Genomic DNA, 24,272 nt, shown 5'->3' on the forward strand with positions numbered 1-24,272 from the left:
CAAGCATGCATGTGTTCTGGATGTGCAGATGGAAGTAAGCTGCTGCCAGACCTCTCGGACAGCTGCTTACCTCCCCTGAGTAAAGGGATTGGGCATGTTGGAATTTACCTGTCTGATCCCTCTGTTGTCAGGGGAGAGTCAGGACGCCGCCATACACATCAGATATGGCCAGCTTAACCACTTCAGCCCCCTTAGCTTAAACACCCTTAATGACCAGGCCACTTTTTACACTTCTGACCTACACTACTTTCACCGTTTATTGCTCGGTCATGCAACTTGCCACCCAAATGAATTTTACCTCCTTTTCTTCTCACTAATAGAGCTTTCATTTGGTGGTATTTCATTGCTGCTGACATTTTTACTTTTTTTGTTATTAATCGAAATTTAACGATTTTTTTGCAAAAAAATGAAATTTTTCACTTTCAGTTGTAAAATTTTGCAAAAAAAAATGACATCCATATATAAATTTTTCTCTAAATTTATTGTTCTACATGTCTTTGATAAAAAAAAATGGTTTGGGTAAAAAAAAAATGGTTTGGGTAAAAGTTATAGCGTTTACAAACTATGGTACAAAAATGTGAATTTCTGCTTTTTGAAGCAGCTCTGACTTTCTGAGCACCCGTCATGTTTCCTGAGGTTCTACAATGCCCAGACAGTACAAACACCCCACAAATGACCCCATTTCGGAAAGTACACACCCTAAGGTATTCGCTGATGGGCATAGTGAGTTCATAGAACTTTTTATTTTTTGTCACAAGTTAGCGGAAAATGATGATTTTTATTTTATTTTGGCAAAAGACAACTTTTCCCATTTTTTTTTTTTTTTATACAAAGTTGGCATTTGACCAAGATATTTATCTCACCCAGCATGGGTATATGTAAAATGACACCCCAAAACACATTACCCAACTTCGTCTGAGTACGGAGATACCACATGTGTGACACTTTTTTGCAGCCTAGATGCGCAAAGGGGCCCAAATTCCTTTTAGGAGGGCATTTTTAGACATTTGGATCCCAGACTTCGTCTCACGCTTTAGGGCCCCTAAAATACCAGGGCAGTATAAATACCCCACATGTGACCCCATTTTGGAAAGTAGACACCCCAAGGTATTCAATGAGGGGCATGGCGAGTTCATAGAATTTTTTATTTTTTTGGCACAAGTTAGCGGAAATAGATTTTTTTTTGTTTTTTCTCACAAAGTCTCCCTTTCCGCTAACTTGGGACAAAAATTTCAATCTTTCATGGACTCAATATGCCCCTCACGGAATACCTTGGGGTGTCTTCTTTCTGAAATGGGGTCACATGTGGGGTATTTATACTGCCCTGGTATTCTAGGGGCCCTAAAGCGTGAGAAGAAGTCTGGAATATAAATGTTTAAAAAAATTTACGCATTTGGATTCCGTGAGGGGTATGGTGAGTTCATGTGAGATTTAATTTTTTGACACAAGTTAGTGGAATATGAGACTTTGTAAGAAAAAAAATTATAATTTCCGCTAACTTGGGCCAAAAAAATGTCTGAATGGAGCTTTACAGGGGGGTGATCAATGACAGGGGGGTGATCAATGACAGGGGGGGTGATCAATGACAGGGGGGGTGATCAATGACAGGGGGGGTGATCAATGACAGGAGGGGTGATCAATGACAGGGGGGTGATCAATGACAGGGGGGTGATCAGGGAGTCTATATGGGGTGATAACCACAGTCATTGATCATGCCCGTGTAAGGCTGCATTCAGACGTCCGTATGATTTTTACGGATCCGATCAGTCTATCAGTGGATCCGTAAAAATCATGCGGACATCTGAATGGAGCTTTACAGGGGGGTGATCAATGACAGGGGGGTGATCAATGACAGGGGGTGATCACCCCCGTCATTGATCACCCCCCTGTAAGGCTCCATTCAGACGTCCGTATGTGTTTTGCGGATCCGATCCATGTATCAGTGGATCCGTAAAAATCATACGGACGTCTGAATGGAGCCTTACAAGGGGGTGATCAATGACAGGGGGGTGATCAGGGAGTCTATATGGGGTGATCAGGGGTTAATAAGTGACAGGGGGGTGGGTGGGGTGTAGTGGTGTTTGGTGCTACATATTGCTGAGCTACCTGTGTCCTCTGGTGGTCGATCCAAACAAAGGGGACCACCAGAGGACCAGGTAGCAGGTATATTAGACGGTTATCAAAACAGCGTCTAATATACCTGTTAGGGGTTAAAAAAAAATCGCATCTCCAGCCTGCCAGCTAACGATTGCCGCTGGCAGGCTGGAGATCCACTCGCTTACCTTCCGATCCTGTGAACGCGTGTTCACAGGAAATCTTGCGTCTCGCGAGATAAAACGCATATATGTGTGACTGTGCGCAGGGCTGCCGCCTCCGGAACGCGATCCTGCGTTAGGCGGTTAAAGGGGTTTCCTGAGATTTTCCTTCTGATGGCCTGTCCTCATGATAGCCCATCATTATCTGATCGCTGGAGGTCTGACATGTGTGACGTGTACGTGGCCCAGGCACAGCTCAGTCCCATTCAAGTGAATAGGGCTGAGCTGTAATAGCAAGTACAGCCGCAATCCCATGGACAGAGATGTGATTGGTGAGCTGCGAGGACACCATGGCGCTCACCGGAGGCCTCCTCAAACTGCTGATTGGCAGGGGTGCCCACCGATCACATTGATAGCCTAAAGGCCATCAAAAAGGTCGGGAAACCCCTTTAATTCTAATTGGGATTCTTCTGCCCTTTTTCAGCACTGTAAGAACAGTGGGAACCAGGGTGAGGATGCACTTTCCTATCAGACCACCAGGTGGCAGCAGTCTACCTCCAGACAGAATGACAATGGTATATTTTGGCTGCAGAGACCAAATGTTATATATACAGCTGCAAGAAAAAGTATGTGAACCCTTTGGAATGATATGGATTTCTGCACAAATTGGTCATAAAATGTGATCTGATCTTCATCTAAGTCACAACAATAGACAATCACAGTCTGCGTAAACTAATAACACAGAAAGAATTAAATGTTACCATGTTTTTATTGAATGCGCCATGTAAACATTCACAGTGCAGGTGGAAAAAGTATGTGAACCCCTAGACTAATGACATCTCCATGAGATATTTGGAGTGAGGTGTCAGCCAACTGGAGTCCAATCAATGAGATGAGATTGGAGGTGTTGGTTACAGCTGCCCTGCCCTATAAAAAACACACACCAGTTCTGGGTTTGCTTTTCACAAGAAGCATTGCCTGATGTGAGTGATGCCTCGCACAAACGAGCTCTCAGAAGACCTACGATTAAGAATTGTTGACTTGCATAAAGCTGGAAAGGGTTATAAAAGTATCTCCAAAAGCCTTGCTGTTCTTCAGTCCACGGTAAGACAAATTGTCTATAAATGGAGAAAGTTCAGCACTGCTGCTACTCTCCCTAGGAGTGGCCGTCCTGTACAGATGACTGCAAGAGCACAGCGCAGACTGCTCAATGAGGTGAAGAAGAATCCTAGAGTGTCAGCTAAAGACTTACAGAAGTCTCGGGCATATGCTAACATCCCTGTTAGCGAATCTACGATACGTAAAACACTAAACAAGAATGGATTTCATGTGAGGATACCACAGAGGAAGCCACTGCTGTCCAAAAAAAACATTGCTGCATGTTTACAGATTGCACAAGAGCACCTGGATGTTCCACAGCAGTACTGGCAAAATATTCTGTGGACAGATGAAACCAAAGTTGAGTTGTTTGGAAGAAACACACAACACTATGGGCCAGATTCATCATTAGCTCAGGTCAGAATAATGAAGTGAAAAAGTCCCAAACGCTAAAACTGCGCACAAATTTGCGACTTTTTTCTGCTCTGCACTATGCTCGCCAGTTTTCTGAAAGTGGGCGTGTTTTCTTATGTAAATGAATCTCTAGACAGATTTACTATTGGGACTATTAAAAAAGTCGCAATTTCACTCCAGTGAGGACCATGCTTATCTTATGAGACTTTTTTTATAGAACATGCAACTTTTTCATAAAAACGTGCGACTTTTGTAAAGCTGCTTACTGACGGATAAACTGCTACCGTCAAACCAGATTTATTACAGTCTTAAAGGGCCGATCATAAATCTGACTTGGCTAAAACTGACTTTAGCCATATGTGAAAGTGGAGTGAGCTGTCAGAGTCATGATAAATCTGGCCCTATGTGTGGAGAAAAAGAGGCACAGCACACCAACATCAAAACCTCATCCCAACTGTGAAGTTTATCAAGAGATTTTGCAGGAGAACTTAATGACATCTGTCCACCAGCTAAAGCTCAACAGAAGATGGGTTTTGCATCAGGACAACGACCCAAAGCATAGAAGTAAATCAACAGAATGGCTTAAACAGAAGACAATATGCCTACTGGAGTGGCCCAGTCAGAGTCCTGACCTCAACCCGATTGAGATGCTGTGACATGACATCAAGAAGGCGATTCACACCAGACATCCCAAGAATATTTCTGAACTGAAACAGTTCTGTAAAGAGGAATGGTCGAGAATTACTCCTGACCGTTGTGCACGTCTGATCTGCAACTACAGGAAACGTTTGGTTGAAGTTATTGCTGCCAAAGGAGGTTCAACCAGCTATTAAATCCAAGGGTTCACATACTTTTTCCACCTGCACTTTGAATGTTTACATGGTGTGTTCAATAAAAACATGGTAACATTTAACTCTTTGTGTGTTATTAGTTTAAGCAGACTGTGATTGTCTATTGTTGTGACTTAGATGAAGATCAGATCACATTTTATGACCAATTTGTGCAGAAATCCATATCATTCCAAAGGGTTCACATACTTTTTATTGCAACTGTATATATTTTTATATATATGAATTATTTTATTTTTTATTACATTTAGTAGTCTGTCATTCTGGGAGTTTGTAGTATGGCAAATGCTCAAAGAGCTGCAGGTTTGGTGCTATAATTGGTGCCCTGCATTCGATATGAAACTAGAGGGTCAATACACAGCAAATCTGCATTCAGCTGCGCCTGTAAGGCTACTTTCACACTAGCGTTCGGGTGTCCGCTCGTGCGCTCCGTTTGAAGGGGCTCACGAGCGGCCTCGAACGCATCCGTCTGGCCTCAATGCATTCTCAGTGGAGGCGGATCCATTGAGAATGCATCCGCCTGCCAGCGTTCAGCCTCCGCTCCGCGGGCGGACACCTGAACGCTGCTTGCCACGTTCGGGTGTCCGCCTGGCCGTGCGGAGGCGAGCGGATCCGTCCACACTTACAATGTAAGTCAATGGGGACGGATCCGCTTGAAGATGACACAATATGGCTCAATCTTCAAGCGGATCCGTTCCCCATTGACTTTCAATGTAAAGTCTGGACGGATCCGCTCAGACAACTTTCACACTTAGAAAATTTTCTAAGTTTTAATGCAGACGCATCCGTTCTGAACGGATGCGAACGTCTGCATTATCGGAGCGGATCCGTCTGATGAAACATCAGACGGATCCGCTCCGAACGCTAGTGTGAAAGTAGCCTAAGAGGTGTCCATGTTGCTGCACATTTGTCCGTGGTGTAAAATGAGTCCATGTGTGAATCCCCCCCTTCTGGTCCTGTCTGAGTTAAGAAGGGATGGCACCCGGACCGAACGCTGGTACATTCACATGGGCGACCACTGGCACATGCAGAGAAAATCCCAGCATGCTCTAACTTCCTGCAAGACGCCTTCAAGTGACTGTGTCCGCAGGAGAAATTCACTTCATCGATAAGAGGATGTGAATGGGGTCGGAGGAGTTTCAATTACACTGCTCGCCGTTGCAATGTCGACGGTAAGCAAATAAACGGAGAAGCGCTGCATTCTCTTCACACATCTGATCCGTGGAGGCGTCGGACCCCCGCGGATGTGATATGGATGACCTATTCTGAGGAGGGGTCATCGATATAGGATAAGCGGGCAACCCTTTAACATTAAAGCGCTATTCCGGTAATTACCAGGACAAGGGGATAACTATTAGATCAGTGGGAGTCCTATCACTGGGACCTCCACGGATCATGAGAACGGGGTCCCTGTACCCCTTGGAGGTTCCCGTTACAAGCGACAGGACGAGCATGTGCGCTGCTGCCCTCCATTCATCTCTACAGGAGTGGTGGAGACAGCACTCGTCTATTTCCAAAACTCCCATGGAGATGCTGTTTTGTTGATTTTGGGGAACCCCGAGAGGTACGGGGGTTTTTGTGTCTGGTGAGGGCCCTAGCGATAGTTCTCCTATCGTCTTTGGATAGAGGATAACTTGTAACAACTGGAATACCCCCCTTTAAAGTGTTATTCCCGTCTCCATCATTCGTGACCCGTCCTACGTGGTGGCGAGCAGCAGACCGGGACCGCTATGGGAGCTATGAGAGAGTGCAGCACAGGCCCGCTCCGCCATCTCCGGCTTGCAAATCCATCTGGTATTCCAGTCTCAGCCAGGAATGACGTCTGAGATGATAGTCCGCGGGTCTTGCTGCTAAATCGTAACTAACGTTGGTAAAGGCGGCAATGATCCAGACCACCTGGATTTCAACGCAACCGCATTCATTAGTAAAAGTTGCTGCGAGACCTTAGTCCAAACCGTAGAACACCCTCCCCTCCCCCCCCCACCCTTAGGCCTCTTGCAGTTTGTGTGCTGCAGTCCGCAACGCACGGGCACCGACCGTGGGACAGCCGCATGCAGATCGTGACCCCGTTCACTTGAATGGAGTCCGCGATCTGTCCTTTCGACAAAAAGACAGGACAAGTTCTATCTTTTTGCGTAACAGAAGCCCGGAATGGAACCCCACGAAAGCACTCTGTAGTGCTTCCGTTCTGTTCCTCCGGATTTGTGGACCCATTCAAGTGAATGGGTCTGCATCCGTGATGTGTAATGCACACAGCCAGTGTCCCGTGTATTGCGGACCTCCTGCCGTATGCGGTCGTGTGCAAGAGGCCTTAGGACTCAAGCACGCCTCTGATGCGGTTTTTGTGGTCCACGTATACCGTCGAGAGCCTGCCTCTATAAAAAAAATGTTCTCCTTCAGAAATGTCCTATACTTATCCGCAAAACGGACAAGAACGGGACATGTTCTATCCTTTGTGGGGCTTCAGAACGGACATGCGGGTGCGGACAGTACACGGAGCGCCGTCCATGTATTTTCTGGCCTCACTGAAGTGAATGGCTCTGCATCTGAGCTGCCAAAAATGCCGATTGGATGCGGACAAAAACTACGGTAATGTTCATGAGCCCTAACCGCGTGGGCCCCGCTGCCTGCCGCTGAGGGCTGTGACGCGGTCACAATAACCGGACCCCCCGTGGTCCTGCAGTACAGGCCTTTGGGTTTGGACTGAAACGGGCCAGCACAATGGATGGAGCAGCACGACGGTCACAACAGGCTATGTGGAGGGTTTGGTGACACCAGGGGGAGGTGACCTGCTGCCATCTCCAACAAGGGATGGAAATACATTACATGGAGGAGTTTTACCATGGAGGGCATCTGTACATAAACCCAATGGTGTCCATGAGAGGAAGAAAAGGGGTTAAAAAAAACAAAAACCCGGGTGGAAACCTCAGTGATACATTGTATCAGGACTTCTACAGCCGGTGACGTCATCCGCGTGCTGCCGGAAGTAGAATGTTTCCTGGAGACGCGGTAGCTCCGCCCTCCTTTGTACGTCACTGCTGCGCCGGAAGTGGGAGTGGTTATTTTCGGCAGTGACACAGGGAAACTGAAGAATGGAGGAGATCGGAGTTATCACAGAGAAGAGCGGCAGCCAGGTACATCATGGCGGCGGGCGGTGCAATGTGCTGCAGGAGGGTTAGCCGGCATGCTCGGCTCCTGCGGCGTGTGTGAGGTCCGGATGGGTGTGTGTACCCCGACATAGACGTACAGTGCCCCCAGAATCAGCTGGATGTATGTGCCCCCCAGAGTCAGCTGCATGTATGTGCCCCCCAGAGTCAGCTGGATGTATGTGCCCCCCCATTAATAAGAGGGACGTACAGTGCCCCCCAGAGTCAGCTGCATGTATGTGCCGCCCAGAGTCAGCTGCATGTATGTGCCCCCCAGAGTCAGCTGTGTATGTGCCCCCATTAATAAGAGGGACGTATAGTGCCCCCCAGAGTCAGCTGTGTATTTGCCCCCCGCCCCCAGAATCAGCTGGATGTATGTGCCCCCCCAATAATAAGAGGGATGTATAGTGCCCCCCAGAGTCAGCTGTGTATGTGCCCCCCATTAATAAGAGGGACGTCCAGTGCCCCCCAGAGTCAGCTGTGTATGTGCCCCCCATTAATAAGAGGGACATATAGTGCCCCCCAGAGTCAGCTGATAGGATGTGCATACCCCATTATTAAGATAGTTGTATAGTGCCCCCCAGAGTCAGCTGTGTATGTGCCCCCCATTAATAAGAGGGACGTATAGTGCCCCCCAGAGTCAGCTGGATGTATGTGCCCCCCCCCCATAATGAGAGGGACGTATAGTGCCCCCCAGAGTCAGCTGATAGGATGTGCCCCCCCCCCCCCATTATTAAGATAGTTGTATAGTGCCCCCCAGAGTCAGCTGATAGGATGTGCCCCCCATTAATAAGAGGGACGTATAGTGCCCCCCAGAGTCAGCTGGATGTATGTGCCCCCCCCCCCCCATAATAAGAGGGACGTATAGTGCCCCCCAGAGTCAGCTGATAGGATGTGCCCCCCCATTATTAAGATAGTTGTATAGTGCCCCCCAGAGTCAGCTGTGTATGTGCCCCCCATTAATAAGATGGACATATAGTGCCCCCCAGAGTCAGCTGTGTATGTGCCCCCCATTAATAAGAGGGACGTATAGTGCCCCCCAGAGTCAGCTGGATGTATGTGCCCCCCCCCCATAATAAGAGGGACGTATAGTGCCCCCCAGAGTCAGCTGATAGGATGTGCCCCCCCCCCATTATTAAGATAGTTGTATAGTGCCCCCCAGAGTCAGCTGTGTATGTGCCCCCCCATTAATAAGAGGGACGTACAGTGCCCCCCAGAGTCAGCTGGATGTATGTGCCCCCCCCATTAATAAGAGGGACGTACAGTGCCCCTCAGAGTCAGCTGGATGTATGTGCCCCCCCCATTAATAAGAGGGACGTACAGTGCCCCTCAGAGTCAGCTGAGCCCAGACATGTCCCCTTCTCCCCGCACTCGACCCCCGATGCTGTATCGCGCAGGACAGGGGCTGTTTTGTTTCGGTTTTCACACTGCTCGGCGGGGGCTTCTGCCTAGCATTGTTCCCAGTGACGTCACCGTTACTAATGGGTGGGCTTCAGAGCTGCCCCAGCCGTTTTACAGGGCATGAAGTGCTCCGATGCTCATCTTCGAGGGGCTGCCTGGGTGAAAATGGGGATATGTCCGGGTTCACAGCTGTGAAGGCAGAAAAGCCCTTTGACATTTTGGGGGGGGCTGTACGTAACCAGTGTTACATTAGGATCCCGTTCACCCGAGCTCGTGGTTTCCGCTGAAGATTGCGGAGCGCTGCTCTGAAGTTGCAGACGTGTCCCTTCCCACCACGGCCTTTACCCGCCGCTCCGTGAATGTCAGCGCTGCCTCCCATTGAAATACTTTATTTATATGGCGCCAGCATATTCCGCAGCGCTGTACAATCAGGGGGTCAGCAATGAAAGCAAGAGGAGCCCTGCTCACAAGAGCTTACAATCTACAACATGAGTGGGAAGCAGAAACCACGCGGCCAGCGGCAGATTTTAGGCTCTGATGTCCGTGTCAAAATTCTGCCGCCCATAATGGCTGTGTGAGCGGCCCCTGAGTGCGTTTCCGCCTCAAAACAACCTCCCAAAAATAGAATTCTGCGCTGCCCATTCACTTCTTTGAGACGTAGGGCTCGTTCAGACGGCCGTATGTTTTGTTCCGCATTTTTGCGGAATGGGTGCGGACCCATTAATTTCAATTGGGCTGAAAAAGATGCCGACCGCACACGGTGGTTTCCGTTCTGCGGAAAAGATAGAACATGGCCAATCACAGACAAGAATAGGCAATTTCTATTATAATTGCGGCCATGTGCGGTCCAGTATCCGTGTTTTTGATCCGCAGAGCACTACGGCCGTCTGAATAGGCCCTTAGGCTACTTTCACACTAGCGTTTGACGGATCCGTTTGAAGGGCATTTCAAACGGATCCGTCAATAAACTGACTAAACGGAAGCAATTCAGACAGATCCGTTTGTACGGATCCGTCTGTTTTACGGATCCGTTTGTCACGTTGGTTTCCGTTTTGTCATCCGTTTAGCGGATCCGTTTTGGAAGGAAAAGCATCTTTAGGTTCCATCTTCATGTATTCAGATCTATAGGGTTTTAATGCTCCTACATTTCTCCAGGGCTATCTTGTTGAAGTTCCAAAGCTGGTCCGGCTTTGATAATGGACCACACCTTTCGGACTCTTGTACATGACTACATGCACTTAAAGATGTATAGTGTTCGTTAGAGGGCCATATGTCCCTGATCGTCATTGATCGTGCGTACAGGAGTACAGAGCATCCTGATGCTGACCATGTTGTGCCGCAAACTGGGCTATTGTCCCGCACTCATATGATCTATTAGTGCAAGACTATATCCCCGCGGGCAGCTCAACTTGCACAGAATCATTGTACACTATGATGCTGTGTGCTCTCGTGCGCACGATCAATGCCACTACGGGACATATGACCCGCTCACGGACCGTATGTCTCTTGGGGCATACAGTCGTGTGCAAGAGGCATTAAAGGGGTTTTCTCATCTCATACAATGGGGGCATACCACTTTAAGATATACCTACATTGTCTTATAGGTGCGGGTCCCACGGCTGGTACCCTCACATATATTGAGAACGAAGCCAAGAAAGTAGATGAGGTCGCACTGCGCTGCCGCCCTCCATTCACTTCTATGTGAGAGGCGGGGATTAGCGCTTGGTGGTGGACATACCATGGGAAATGTGTCCTACAGCAACAGTGCTCCCCGCTCCGTTCTCGATATAGGTGCGGGTCCTACCAATGTTTACCCACACCTATCAGACAATGGGGGCATATTCAAGTGAAATCCCCCCATTGTCTATGTGAATACCCCTTTAAAAACTGTATGTCCCTTGCGTTACTAGTTATATTAGCGTCATCGGGAAATCATTAAACGTTAAAATCACAATTTATTAATGAATTCCTGATGATGCTGATGGACCGTGACTCCCACAAGGGCTCATATGAAAGGGCACAAGATTGAACAATGAACAAGCATTTACTTGTTCATGTGCCAATCATAGGGTCTACGATCAATAAGGAGCCAAAAGATAGCTCATTATTGATGGTCAGGTTTTAATGGATCTTACGACATTGGCACTAATGCTGTTTTGATATAAAAACTACCAAGGGTGTTATAATAAACGCACAGTAGTGAGACTAGGGTAGTTTTAATTTCAACACAGCTGTAGTGCCGAGGTTCCCTGTACAGGACAATAAAACACAGACACAGTGCAGTAAAGTATAAACATTTTTTTATTTTTTATACAGAAAATAAATATAAACAAAAATTATATTTACAATTGTTCATAACGGTGAGGGGAGGTGGACTGTCGTGGGGTTGATGGTCTGGGGCTGGCAATGGTAGCCCCCCTGTCCTGGCGATCCACTGAGGTAAAACTTCGGGCCACAGGAAAGGATGCAGGGCGTAATTGCGGGGTGTGGAGAAAGGAAGGGTCTGAGGAGGAGGAGGGAGGTTGAAAAGAAGTAGGAGGAAAATACGGGGCAGGAGAAGAAAAAGAAGCAGAAGGAAACACATGCTCGGGGGGGGTGGGAAGGGAAAGGTTGGCGGTACTGGCCACTCGTGTGGGATGGGGGGTAGGTGTGGGATGGGGATGGGGATGGGGGTGGGATTTGGGGGCGGTGCATGATTTCCCATGACCCGTTCTCTAGCATGATCTTGAACTCATGCAACTGCTCGGGCGTCATTGAGTCCATCAAACTGATCATGCTTAGCCCAAAATGGTAGTTTGGGCTGCGTTGAAACGCCGACTCCGCCCCCTCCCAGCGGCGAATCAAGTCAGCACCAAACTCCATCTGATGTTGGGCAAAACCTTCTAGAGCGTCGGAAACGACCTCTGCAAGGTTCACATAATCAGCTCGATTTGGCCTACCGGATCTCCGCCTGCTCACCAGGGCTCTCAAATTTTGACAAAAACCTAAGAGCCTCTGTTGAGCGGAGGGACCCGGATTATCCTGAGCCGATACAGGAGGGACAGGAGGGCTGGCGATCTGTTCCGGTTCCGCCTCAGGAGGTTGGTCAGGCTCCCGAGTGCTGCTGGCACTTCTGTAGAAAAAAAAAAGGAAAGTTAGGAATTGTTCTTTAAATAAAACATCCATGTTCTATGCTATGTCTACCGTATACCATAGGGGGCTGGCCAAAACAGGAGAGCCAAACGCTCCCCTGTCTCAGACAGCCCCTTTACAATTTATTTTTTGAACAGTTGTTATAAATATTTACCTTTTTGGTGCCATTGCCTTTCGTAGGAACCCCAGGGCCGCCGTATGGATGTAGGTGGCCCCTGAGGTTCCTCCGGAGCCACTCGGGGCCTGAACCTCCTTGTTGTAATCCCTCCTGAAGCGGTCCCGGATAGATCGCCAACGTGTTGTAACCAGTTTGACTATCGAAAAAAACAATAAAAACTAAAATCAGCATGATGAAAGGAAAAGAACAATATTTTAAAGTATTTTAAAATACATATTTTTTTACTTACCATATTTCTCCTGAGCCGCCGCATCTAGATCCCCCCAGGTCTCAAAAACTTCCGCACAGATGTCCCTCCAGAGCCGCTGGGTACGACGATGATCGGCGTGGTGGCGGTCGGAGTGGTCCCATAATGCTGGACGCGCCTCCACCAGTTGGATGAGGAGCAGGTTATCTATGCTCGGAACCCCGAACTCCTCATCTTCCCTGGTGGAGCCTACGGAACCCTGAAAAAAAGGAAATACAAAATTTAATGTAAATCCTAATACAAAATGCTAATTAAAACTACTTAATTCAATACTTACACGTCTACGACCGCCACGCTCATTCCCGCGGACTCTGGAGGCGACTGGGGGATCCTCGCTGGCGGCTCTAGGTGCAGATTGCTAAAAACAAATTTTTTTTTTTTTAGAAGACTGTACTTAAATAAATAAAAAAATTAAGATATATATATATATATATACTTACTTCTTGACAGCCCCGGTCCGGGCTTGGTCCACCTCCCCTGGACGCTGGCGATTCGGCAGGTGAGCTGCCCATTGCTGGAGAGCCCTCCGCAGATGATGAAGACGAAATCTATAATAAGAGCACATACTGATTAATGCAAGGAATCAAACAGTAAAAACTCCAAGTGTTGATTTTATACTTACCGGCCACTGAATACGGCGGCGGCGCCTTCTGGGTGGGTCACTCCAGTCTATGGATGTCTTCTTTGAGGACATCTGTACGCAACAGAATACCAGACAAAATGCAGATAACGTTAAAGGAACTTGTAGAGCACTATTTCCTCATATATCAACAATTTATTTTTTTCAATACTTACTTTTTAAAATATAGGTCTGGGCTTGCCCACCGCAGATATTTTCAATTTTTTTTTTCTTTTTTTGGGAACGACCCTAATAATAAAATTATTAAAAAAATGAATCCGACAGGAGCCATAATCCCCCCCCCCCCCAACTGCCATAAACACCCCCAGAGACAGCAGCCCCGCATAGTGCTAGCAGCCCCCCACAATGACATCAGGCCCCCAGTTCCAAACAACCTTCCCACAGTGCCCTTAGCCCCCCCCCCCCCAATGCCAGCAGCCCCCACAGTTCCAGCCACAAACACCCCCGCAGTGCCAGCAGCCCCCACAGTTCCAGCCACAAACACCCCCGCAGTGCCAGCAGCAACCACAGTTCCAGCCACAAACACCCCCCCAATGCCAGCAGCCCCCACAGTTCCAGCCACAAACACCCCCGCAGTGCCAGCAGCCCCCACAGTTCCAGCCACAAACACCCCCGCAGTGCCAGCAGCCCCCACAGTTCCAGCCACAAACACCCCCGCAGTGCCAGCAGCCCCCACAGTTCCAGCCACAAACACCCCCGCAGTGCCAGCAGCAACCACAGTTCCAGCCACAAACACCCTCGCAGTGCCAGAAGCACCGCACAGTTCCAGCCACAAAAACCCCCGCAGTGCCAGAAGCACCGCACAGTTCCAGCCACACAGGCCCCCCCCGCAGTGCCAGCAGCAACCACAGCTTCAGCCACAAACACCCCCGCAGTGCCAGCAGACCCCCCCCAGTTCCAGCCACACAGGCCCCCCCCAGTGCCAGAAGCCCCCCATAAAGACAACCCACACCACCAGTGCCAGCGGCTCCCACTGTTCCAGACACACACCCCTTCCCAAGTGCCAGCAGCCCCCCCACCCTAGAAATAGAGAGATAGATAGATAGTAAAAAAAGAAAGATAGACAAACAGACAAAACTTCATACTTACCAGTCTCACCAAGTCGATAATCCAAAATGGCCGACGATGAGGGGGAGGGACAGGAAGTTACTGGGCATGCGCAGAGACGTGAATGGTTTCTAACGGATCCGTGTCAAAGCGGAGCCAGGACAGACGGATCCGTCCCCATTGACTTCCATTGTAAGTCTGAACGGCTCCGCACGGCCAGGCGGACATCAAAACGCTGCAAGCTGCGTTCAGGGGTCCGCCTGCTGAGCGGAGCGGAGGCTGAACGTCGCCAGACTGATGCATTCTGAGCCAATCCGCCTCCACTCAGAATGCATTGGGGCAGTACGGATCCGTTCGGGGCCGCTTGTGAGACCCTTTGAACGGAAGTCACAAGCGGAGCCCCGAACGCTAGTGTGAAAGTAGCCTAACTCAGCTATTTTCAGAACTCCTATAGAAGTGAATGGAGAGCAGGCATGGTGGGGGCGCCTTTCTCCCCTCCTCTTCATTGGTGGGACGCTATGGCAACACTTCAGCACCCTGTAATTGCACTCTTGAGGGGCTGCCGTTGGGGGTCTAAATTCTTAGATGCCGCAGTTGCTGTGACCGTGGCATCTAGAGGGTTAAACGCCCAGGATCAGAGATCTCGCCAGTGCTGTCAGAGAGGGTCATTAGGTCCGGGCCAAGATTTGCGTTTCAATTTCTGGCTACTTCCAGTATCTCTGCTTTCTGTCAGTGGATAGGAAAGCGCAGACCCAGCACTTCTCACAGCTGAGGGGTTGTTACATTTGCATCCAGTCTAGGCAATCCTCTGTGAGCTGACCAGCTGACAGACTGCGCTGATACATTGTAACAACAGATCAGAGCAGGAGAGAGACTTGTGCTGCTGATCTGTTTATAGAAGACTGGATACAATTGTAGCAAACCCTCAGCTGTGAGATGGTAATGATAGTTTTCAGTCTCTAGCTGTAAAGAAGGATGTCTTATTCTCGGACAGCAAGCAGAGATTTAGAAAACAGTGAGAAATTGAAATACAATGAAGGAACTTTCATGAAGCCTTATTTAAAGGGGTCTTCTGAGACTCTGATATTGATGACCTCATAGGATGGGTCACCAATATCTGATTGTGAGAAGGTCCGACACCGGTCAGGCTGCGGACCCCCGCCGATCTGATATTGATGACCGATCCATCAGAATCTTGAAAAACCCTTTTAAATGACCATCCTGGACGATGTGCACTTCTAACAGTCCAGCTCAGGTAGGTCAGCATTGGCTCTGAAAGGAGGGAGCGCTCAGAAGAGCTGTGGGGCTCCAGCCTTGAGGACACGACCCGAGTGTCCCTTTACAGTCCCCAGACCTCTCGGAGTCGGCTGCAGCGGTTCTCATGCTGCCCTCGCGGAGACGGCTGCAGCAGTTCTCATGATGCCCTCTCGGAGCCGGCTGCAGCAGTTCACATGTTGCCCTCTCGGAGCCGGCTGCAGCAGTTCTCATGATGCCCTCTCGGAGCCGGCTGCAGCAGTTCACATGTTGCCCTCTCGGAGCCGGCTGCAGCAGTTCTCATGATGCCCTCTCGGAGCCGGCTGCAGCAGTTCACATGTTGCCCTCTCGGAGCCGGCTGCAGCAGTTCACATGTTGCCCTCTCGGAGCCGGCTGCAGCAGTTCTCATGATGCCCTCTCGGAGACGGCTGCAGCAGTTCTCATGTTGCCCTCTCGGAGTCGGCTGCAGCAGTTCTCATGTTGCCCTCTCGGAGTCGGCTGCAGCAGTTCTCACGTTGCCCTCTCTGAGCCGGCTGCAGCAGTTCACATGCTGCCCTCTCGGAGCCGGCTGCAGCAGTTCACATGCTGCCCTCTCGGAGCCGGCTGCAGCAGTTCTCATGTTGCCCTCTCGGAGCCGGCTGCAGCAGTTCACATGCTGCCCTCTCGGAGCCGGCTGCAGCAGTTCACATGCTGCCCTCTCGGAGCCGGCTGCAGCGGTTCTCATGTTGCCCTCTCGGAGCCGGCTGCAGCGGTTCTCATGTTGCCCTCTCGGAGCCGGCTGCAGCAGTTCTCATGATGCCCTCTCGGAGCCGGCTGCAGCAGTTCACATGTTGCCCTCTCGGAGCCGGCTGCAGCAGTTCTCATGATGCCCTCTCGGAGCCGGCTGCAGCAGTTCACATGCTGCCCTCTCGGAGCCGGCTGCAGCAGTTCTCATGCTGCCCTCTCTGAGCCGGCTGCAGCAGTTCTCATGTTGCCCTCTCGGAGCCGGCTGCAGCGGTTCTCATGTTGCCCTCTCGGAGCCGGCTGCAGCAGTTCTCATGATGCCCTCTCGGAGCCGGCTGCAGCAGTTCACATGTTGCCCTCTCGGAGCCGGCTGCAGCGGTTCTCATGTTGCCCTCTCGGAGCCGGCTGCAGCAGTTCTCATGATGCCCTCTCGGAGCCGGCTGCAGCGGTTCTCATGTTGCCCTCTCGGAGCCGGCTGCAGCGGTTCTCATGTTGCCCTCTCGGAGCCGGCTGCAGCGGTTCTCATGTTGCCCTCTCGGAGCCGGCTGCAGCAGTTCTCATGATGCCCTCTCGGAGCCGGCTGCAGCGGTTCTCATGTTGCCCTCTCGGAGCCGGCTGCAGCGGTTCTCATGTTGCCCTCTCGGAGCCGGCTGCAGCAGTTCTCATGTTGCCCTCTCGGAGCCAGCTGCAGCAGTTCTCATGTTGGTCTCCCCCTTCTCCAGGATGAAGCCCCCTCCCTGGTGTCCACCCGTCCAGTTACGGCGCTCTCGTTTCTGGGTCCGGAGCCTGAAGATTTAGAGGATCTGTACAGCCGCTATAAGGTGAGCGTCAGACGGTCGTCTCTCTGTCGTCGTCGTCCCCCCCTGCCCCCAACACTCCTGACCATTAACCCCTTCCCTCACAGAAACTGCAGCAGGAGTTGGAGTTTCTGGAGGTTCAGGAGGAATACATCAAAGACGAGCAGAAGAACCTGAAGAAGGAGTTCCTGCACGCCCAGGAGGAGGTGAAGCGCATCCAGAGCATCCCGCTGGTCATCGGCCAGTTCCTGGAAGCCGTGGACCAGAACACCGCCATAGTCGGCTCCACCACAGGTACAGGGAGGACCCCCGTATGCATGGCAGCAGTCAGACCCCAAGTGACCATATACTGATCACCTCTCCTAGGGACGGCTTCATGGGCCGACCCCTTTTACTCACTGTACAAAGAAAACTCCAGCAACTTTCTACTAGACTTTGCCTTTTAATCCTTCACCTTTTTAAAACCTCTGCTTGCTGTCAGTGAAGACAAACGAGGGCGATAAATGTTACTTGCGTTGAAACGCAACAACAAACCGCCAGCACAGGTTACGCTCAGTCTGTGCTGGTTATCAGCCTCAAGATGTGAACAAGAATGTTTCTATTCACTGAAGCAAGCAGAGGTTGTGAAAACACTGCCAGATTGAAGCATAAAGTATATTAGAAAGTTGCAGACCTTTTTGTTATACGCTGACTGGTAGCTGGTGACGGCCCCTATAGTCATGGCTGCCGCCATGTTGTACCCGGACGTCTTAGTTAATTATCCTCTGTTTCCCCCCAGGGTCTAATTACTACGTGCGGATCCTGAGCACCATCGATCGGGAGCTCCTGAAGCCCAACGCGTCCGTCGCTCTCCACAAACACAGCAATGCCCTGGTGGATGTGCTGCCCCCGGAGGCCGACAGCAGCATCATGATGCTCACGGCAGGTAATGGACCAATCACAGGCTTGCCTTTCTTCCTCTGCCCACATAGCGCCCTCTCAAGGTGGCCTCAGTTTTCAAGCCCCTGTTATGTGGATCCCACCATCTCTTTGGAGTCTCCACTGTCTAGTGCTTCTCATCCTGAGCCTCCTGGTGCAGGACTATTCACTCTTGTTTATCGCTTTTTAGACCAGAAGCCGGACGTGCTGTACTCGGATATCGGAGGCATGGACATCCAGAAGCAGGAGGTGCGGGAGGCCGTGGAGCTGCCCCTTACTCACTTCGAGCTCTATAAACAGGTAGGTAAAGGGTGATAGCGCCACCGTCTGGTCAAAAGTGGATGTGGTGACCCTGACTCTCTTTTCACAATGCAGATCGGGATTGATCCACCCCGGGGTGTCCTGATGTACGGGCCCCCTGGTTGCGGGAAGACCATGCTGGCCAAAGCCGTGGCCCATCACACCACAGGTCAGTGGATCCCTCCTATTTACAGGGGTTTCCGGGCTTTATTCAACTGAAGCTTAATCATCTCTATCCACACTTGCTGTCAGTGAATGGGAACATTCTTGATTATACATAGATGCTGAGAACACGTGGCGACTTACTGCTTCTCACAGCTGAAGGGTTGTTGCAGTTGAGTGGTGTGGTTTTCCTGCTTCCAACCACTGGAGTTGTGAGTTCTTACGCCGGACAACCCCTTTAACTGGAAGGTTTCCATTCACGGGAAGCAAGCAGGGATCTTGAAAGTAGTGATTGGAAAAAAGCACTGTATATTAGAAAGCTGAAAAACTTTGCATTGTGCAACAATCAAGCTTTAGTGAAAGCCGGGAGTTTGTTACTGTCAGTTTTTTAAATTAAACATTTGTTTCACAGTTTCCTTTCCTGTGCTGATAGTTTGTTACAGTGTATCAGTCTTCAGTGTTATGAATAGATTGTTAGCTCTTTTGGTTACCTATGTTGGCGCTGTGGCGGCTCTCTGACTCCGTTTTCTATTGCCTGGCAGCGGCGTTCATACGCGTGGTGGGCTCGGAGTTTGTGCAGAAGTATCTGGGTGAGGGTCCGCGGATGGTGAGAGATGTGTTCCGGCTTGCCAAAGAGAACGCTCCCGCCATCATATTCATCGACGAGATCGACGCCATCGCCACAAAAAGATTTGACGCACAGACCGGAGGTGAGTGGCGGAGGGGTCTCCCATCACATATTTCTCACCCAACTTTTCTAGAGTCCCGAATATCAGGTCTGCCTGATTAAATGCAGGACGTCCATATTTCTGCAAGTTAGGCTGCTGTGCTATTTCTAATTATAACTGGAGGGAACTGTAATGGTGGCCGTTTCTGGTGGTCATCCATCTTTCCTAGAGCCCTGAACGGCAAATCTACCAGGTTACAGCCTGCTGCATATGGTGGCTTCATACTGAAGCAGATGGGCAGCTTTGCTATTCAGGACTCTGAGAAAAGGTGAATGATGTAAGAGCTGGAATCGTGGCCATGTTAGATTTTCACTCCTCTGTCCCAGGGTCCTGAATGTGTCGCTCCTCTTTCCCGTGGGTCCTGAATGTGTCGCTCCTCTTTCCCGTGGGTCCTGAATGTGTCGCTCCTCTTTCCCGTGGGTCCTGAATGTGTCGCTCCTCTTTCCCGTGGGTCCTGAATGTGTCGCTCCTCTTTCCCCGTGGGTCCTGAATGTGTCGCTCCTCTTTCCCGTGGGTCCTGAATGTGTCGCTCCTCTTTCCCGTGGGTCCTGAATGTGCCGCTCCTCTTTCCCGTGGGTCCTGAATGTGTCGCTCCTCTTTCCCGTGGGTCCTGAATGTGTCGCTCCTCTTTCCCGTGGGTCCTGAATGTGTCGCTCCTCTTTCCCGTGGGTCCTGAATGTGCCGCTCCTCTTTCCCGTGGGTCCTGAAGTTGCAATGATATGGGCCTATAGTATGACGTCTGTAACTAGAAAGATTTGCCATTCAGGACTCTAGGAAAGAAGTGACAAATATGGCCACCATCCCGCTTCCCAGGAAGGAGTCCTGAATAGCATACCACCATGACTGTAGACATATAAGTGCCATTGAGGCCTCTAGGAAAAGTTGGAGCAAATTAGAAAGCTGGGTAATGGCTGTTGTAGGAGCAGTAGAGGTAGCCATATACTATATTCCCAGATACTGATACAACTGTAATGAGTTACTGAAGAGTATTTAATAACCCGGGGTGTGTGCACTTTTGCAGCTGACCGCGAGGTGCAGAGGATCCTCCTGGAGCTGCTCAATCAGATGGACGGGTTCGACCAGAACGTCAACGTGAAGGTAAGACGCGGCTTTTCTGAAGCCGGCTCCTTTCTTGCGGATTTTCCGTCTCTCACGTCCCTGCTGTTTCGTGTCCTCTTCAGGTCATCATGGCCACCAACAGGGCGGACACTCTGGACCCGGCTCTCCTGAGACCTGGGCGTCTTGACCGCAAGATTGAGTTCCCACTGCCGGACCGCAGACAGAAACGTCTCATCTTCTCCACCATCACCAGCAAGATGAACTTGTCCGAGGAGGTGGACCTGGAAGACTGTATCCTTTTGTTACATCAGTTTCTGAGAAAGTTGGGTGACAACCAAGATGGCTGCCATTCCAGCATCCATTGTGGTGGTTACAGGAACTTGTGCAGTTGCAGGAGAAGTTCCCGTTCAAGGAAACCTGGACAACTGCCACTGTGATGACAGCCATATTGGTTATCGTCCAGCTTTTCCAGACCTGGCCCTGGTGATAGGTTAAAGGGGTTATCCAAGACTAAAAAATGTCCCCCCATATGCCCGGCCCCTCACACTGAATCTACTTACCTGGCTTCCCGGTCCCCGCACCGCCGGTGACCGGGACAAGCCTCCCTAGCATCGCGGGTAACTCTAGCGAGGCTCGTCCCCGTCACCGCCTGCCATTGGCTGCTCCTGGACACAGGGAGAAGCGGAGCGAGGAGCCAGGTAAGTAGATTCATTGTGAGGGGCCCGGGCATATGGGGGACATTTTTTAGTCTCAGATAAATTCTTAAAGGGATAATTTTTTGCTCCACCCCTTTTTACGGTGTTCGCCTTTCCACCAATTTACCAAATACTGCTGCTATGTAACTTAAAGTAGACGGAACGTGTGCTCATGCCGCCTAAGGGTGCATGCCAGGCTAAACCATGACGCCCCCATGTTGGCACATCTGACGAAACGTCTCTTCAGTTACCTTTCCGGCTTCATAATTGTAAAATGTTGCACCCCTTAACCCACACTACAGACGTCGCTCGTCCGGATAAGATCTCCGGAGCAGATATCAACTCCATCTGCCAAGAGGTAAGTAGCCGACTACTCTAATGGCTCCATGTAAAGTGTGGGAGAGGGGGGGGGGGGGGGGGGGGGGGGGGGGGGGGGGGATGGTTCAGCTCTTCAGTCTATGGCAGTAAAAGTGGTCACCCCCCCCCCCCCCATCCTGACTTAGTCTTGCTCACATAGCTGATCAGCTCAGTCATTGTAACAAAGCATCAGCTGTGTAATCCTCTGACTGTAAACAAGAAAATTTCCATTCATGGACAGCAATCAGAGATTTTAAAAATGTTGTTGAGAAACTGACACACAGTTTCTATTAGAAACGTGCAGACGTTTTATCTACTGATGTGATAGGGAACATGAAAAGGTTTTAACTGTTGGCGTGTATTTATGGGCCCAACTATGCCCTTGGATAGCCATTATAGAGCGCACTACTCGTTCCTGACACTAGGGGGCATATTTTAGCTTAACCTAAATTTGATCACTGTATGTAGCTTGCCACCTAGGGGCAAGAGGAGGCAGTGCAGCACCTTTAAAGGTGTTCTCCAGGAATTTGATATGGATGGCCTGTTTTCAGGATAGATTATCAGTATCTAATCGGTGGGGGTATGACTCGCGGGACCGACACCGATCAGCTCTTCAGAGACCATGCCGCGATCACCTAGGCCAGTGGTGTCTCTGTACATCAGACACATGTCCTAGGCAAAGCTCAGAGTGAAAGGGGGTTAATGCAATACCAAGCACAGCCACTATCCAATGAATGGCGCTGTTCTTGGTGTCAGTGCCTCCTCAAACAGCTGACCTGCCGAGAGTCAAACCCTATCCTGAGGACAGGCCATCAATGTCACATTCTTGGATTACCCCTTTAAATGGACATTGGGGAAGATTGAACAAGACCTGTTATGGGGTGGCAAGAGATGCGCCAAAATTATTAATAAACGCTCTTCTGAAATCAAGGAGCTGGCAAATATTTGTGAAAAGTAGTGATAAATGTGTTGTGCCACATAGGCCTCTGCCGCCCACATCCCGGCAACTTTTTGTGGCGAGAAAGGGCAAAAAGTCACAAATTAAAATAATTTTTTGGTTGTTGCCACCGTTCTGCCCTATTGTAGTCAGTCCGATCGAATATTTCCCTATATGACAAAATGAACCTCGGCCCAATCGCCCCCCATGTTCAGTGATGTCGTGTGTGTGCCTTCGCAGGGCGGTATGCTCGCTGTGCGGGAGAACCGTTACATCGTGCTGGCCAAGGACTTCGAGAAAGCGTACAAGACCGTCATCAAGAAGGACGAGCAAGAGCACGAGTTCTACAAGTAAAGGGTGCGCGCCTCGGCCCGCCGGCCCCATGTCCTCTGCCTGCCGACCCCCGTTATTGTTTTTTCCCACAGTACTTACGGACAATACATTGAATAAAAGGCTTCTGCCATCTCCTGTCGTGCCTCCTTCCCGTATTCACCGCCTCTCGCTAAGGTATCATGTTCTGGAGTTGTCAGGGGCTGCAGACAGTATGAACAGGGTTGTCAGACCAAATTTTGGACGGACCAGAAGTTCAAGTTCAGCTGGGATTCTCCTAAATTGTGTAGGGTCTCGCGTTGATTTCCGGTTGGGATGAGGTCTGACAACCCTGGATCGTGTCGAGCAGTGACTGGGTCCTGGCGGCCGCCTCCTCACAGGTGTACTGTGAATCAGCACTTCACGTGAAGGACAGGAGAGGCGGTGTGATGAGAAGCCCTGTCCTCCAGGGTATTGTGATTGCACCTGGAGCTCTGCTGCGGTGCAATTCTCCTCTCCGGAGCTTTCCACCCACACACTGCAGAACAAAGGCAATTGCGTAAAGTGACAATTCCTTACGTGTCTTTCCATCAAGATGCTGCTATGGTAAGGGCACATTCACACAAGATGGGACACGATGCACATGGGGTGGAAAATATACCCCGTGAATTTGTACTATGTCCCTGTTCACACAAGGAGACTCGCTGCCAAGAACCATGATTTATAGGGGTTTTTCTAGGACTTGGTTGTTGATTACTGAGCCTTAGGATCAGAGATGAGCAAATCAGTCTCCCATCAACCACAGATCTGCACGGCGACGTCTCCACCGCTGGACATCTCGCTATCCTTCCAACACCTGAGCAGTGACTGTGCACATACCATTACACTGCTGGGTGGCGGCACATGAACATTCGCTGCTCCAAAAGTGCAAGCAGAGCCTCTGTGCTTGTGCCGCTACCCGGAGCAGTGGCGCAGGCACAAGGTGGTCAGGCGAGACCGGCCCTGTCCATCAAGTTGCAGGGGGGAGATCCTTTAGCAGCACAATTCGAGTCGATTGGCTCATCCCTAGGTCCTCATTGTCGGGGTGCAGGGAGTGTGACCCCCGCTGTCGGATGACCTCCTCCGTACGTTGTGTAGCGGCGATGCTTGGTCACTGCCACCATTAAGTGGGAGAGACCCCCTAAGTGAACCAAATCCACACTGCCTGGTCTTTGCCATCTCTCGCAACATCTGTGCCTGACCTCCCCCCGTTTTCCAGGAATCTGCCGCTATTACTGAGTGTGACCCCTGGGCTGAGGAAGTTCTTCCCCCCCCCCCCCCCCCCCCCCCAGGTAGTGGTATTCTGGGGCGCTGGTATACAGAACATCGGAGAAGCCCAAGGACACATTTCGGTGGTCACCATCCGGATGTAGCATCTGACCTCTAACCAGTGAGAAACCATGGAGCGTTCTCAGACACGGTGTCCTAATGCGGTGCCCCCCCTCCCCCTTTCAATGAGAAAACGGAAGTTGTGCAATATGCATTATCCATAAAGACATATGTGAATATATATAATCAGATCATGTGAGCAGCCGAGGCTTGTGGCTGAGACATCATGGCGCTCTGACCGCAGCGTCTTCATGTATAT

The 24,272-nt window shown here is 50.3% G+C and overlaps 1 protein-coding gene across 2 annotated transcripts; it reads left to right on the forward strand.

Moving 5' to 3' along the window:
• The first annotated feature begins 7,625 nt into the window (after positions 1-7,625).
• PSMC4 (proteasome 26S subunit, ATPase 4) lies at positions 7,626-22,801 on the forward strand. Of its 2 annotated transcripts, none has more exons than XM_040421941.1 (11): positions 7,626-7,749; positions 17,106-17,204; positions 17,288-17,474; positions 17,959-18,105; positions 18,289-18,398; positions 18,474-18,567; positions 19,103-19,270; positions 20,310-20,386; positions 20,470-20,638; positions 21,345-21,400; positions 22,577-22,801. In XM_040421941.1, the coding sequence occupies exons 1-11, from the start codon at positions 7,708-7,710 to the stop codon at positions 22,688-22,690; spliced, it is 1,263 nt and encodes a 420-aa protein (XP_040277875.1). In that variant the 5' UTR covers positions 7,626-7,707; the 3' UTR covers positions 22,691-22,801. The 2 variants fall into 2 exon arrangements, with proteins under 2 accessions (XP_040277875.1, XP_040277882.1); XM_040421948.1 differs by lacking the exon at positions 7,626-7,749 and adding an exon at positions 7,785-7,826.
• The last annotated feature ends 1,471 nt before the right edge of the window (positions 22,802-24,272 follow it).

This window comes from Bufo bufo, chromosome 1 (assembly GCF_905171765.1).
Source record: "Bufo bufo chromosome 1, aBufBuf1.1, whole genome shotgun sequence".
NCBI lineage: Eukaryota > Metazoa > Chordata > Amphibia > Anura > Bufonidae > Bufo > Bufo bufo.